We start from the raw sequence: 1,575 nt of genomic DNA on the forward strand, positions 1-1,575 counted from the left end.
TATTTTCACAAAGGAAATTAGGTCTGTATGGTCTTGTCTCCATGGAGGAATGGAGGCTTAGGGATTCCTATTCTTCCATCATGCTGATGCTACTCTGGACTAATGCTCTTCATTAAATCATGTCACTTTCTGGGGAATTTTGAGTTTTCTTGCACCAGCAATCACATCTCTGAAGGGAAAAGAATGCACTGAACCAAAACTGGACCCTCCTTCACGTTGTCTTCTTCTTCTGCAGTACTCTGTGGAAGGCAGCCTTCACTTGAGCATTCCTGACACTGTAGACAAGAGGGTTCAGCAATGGGTTGAAAAGAGTATAAAACAGGAAAAGGATCTTCAGGTGTTCTTCTTGTGGACTGTTGTCGGGAACCATGTAAACAATCATGGCTAAGCCAAAGTAGAACCCAACCACACAGAGGTGGGAGGAGCAGGTGGAGAAGGCTTTCTTGCGGCCCTCCTTTGACTGGATCTTCAGGATGGCCCAGAGAATACGCATATAGGAGACCAACACCAGGGCAAGAGGCCCGACTAAGATAAGAACGCCATCAGCAAAGAGGAACATTTCATTCATCCAGATGTCACCACAGGCTAATTTGAGGACAGAGCGAATGTCACAGAAGAAGTGGTTCACCTTCTGGGGGCCACAGAAGGGTAATCTTAACAAGAGAATTACTTGGACCAGGGCCAGGGCAAATCCACACGCCCAGCAAGCAATGGCCAGGATGGAGCACACTCTCCAGTTCATGATGACCGTGTACTGGAGGGGATGGCAGATCGCCACATACCTGTCATAGGACATCGCCAACAAAATGAGGCACTCTATAGATCCAAAAGTCAAACTGAAAAGCATCTGCACAGTGCAAGGGTCAAAGGAGATGTTTTTTGTGTGTTTCACTAGGTTTTCCAGCAAGGTGGGAAAATTGCTGGAAGGATAGGATATGTCGATGATGGCCAGGTGGGAAAGGAAGAAATACATGGGGGAGTGCAGTCTGGGGTCAAGACAAATGAGTCCCAAGATCATGCCATTTGCCAGCAGGTTGCAGACATATAACAGGGAGAAGATACCAAAGAGGAGCAATTCCACATTTTTGCTGAGTTGGAACCCCACCAGGATGAATTCTGTGATGTGTGATTGGTTGCCCTCCATTGCCAATGACAGTCTGCAAAGGACTGAAGTGTGATAGGAAAGTCAGGATTGGATAGCAATGAAAATAGGAGTTATTTATGAGAAGTGAATTCAGAGGAAGCTTGTGTTGTCCCTACTTCCCTGAAGTTTTTTTCTTCAAAATTCCTTTGCCTTTTTGTTTCTTAGTTTTTATTGTGAAAGTGAAGTCGCTCAGTCGTGTCTGACTCTTTGTGACCCCATGGACTATAGCCCCGCAGGCTCCTCGGTCCATGGGATTTTCCAGGCATGAATACTGGAGTGGGTTGCTATTACTGGTAAGTATTAGGGACTATAATCCATACTAGTATATAGTATATAGGTTTCACTAATTTTTATTCATTTTTGGCTTATCACTTATTTTCTCCAAATGGACAATGTATTAACTTTCTGTAGAACACTTAAGACTAAAGTAA

The 1,575-nt window shown here is 44.4% G+C and overlaps 1 protein-coding gene across 1 annotated transcript; it reads right to left on the reverse strand.

Annotated features, from left to right (window-relative positions):
* Window positions 1-211: 211 nt before the first annotated feature.
* On the reverse strand, window positions 212-1,144 carry LOC113891817 (olfactory receptor 2A2-like). The gene has a single exon (XM_027540295.1). It carries the CDS (start codon window positions 1,142-1,144, stop codon window positions 212-214), a length of 933 nt encoding a protein of 310 aa, XP_027396096.1.
* Window positions 1,145-1,575: the final 431 nt, after the last annotated feature.

The sequence above is a fragment of the Bos indicus x Bos taurus genome, chromosome 4 (assembly GCF_003369695.1).
Source record: "Bos indicus x Bos taurus breed Angus x Brahman F1 hybrid chromosome 4, Bos_hybrid_MaternalHap_v2.0, whole genome shotgun sequence".
Lineage (NCBI taxonomy): Eukaryota > Metazoa > Chordata > Mammalia > Artiodactyla > Bovidae > Bos > Bos indicus x Bos taurus.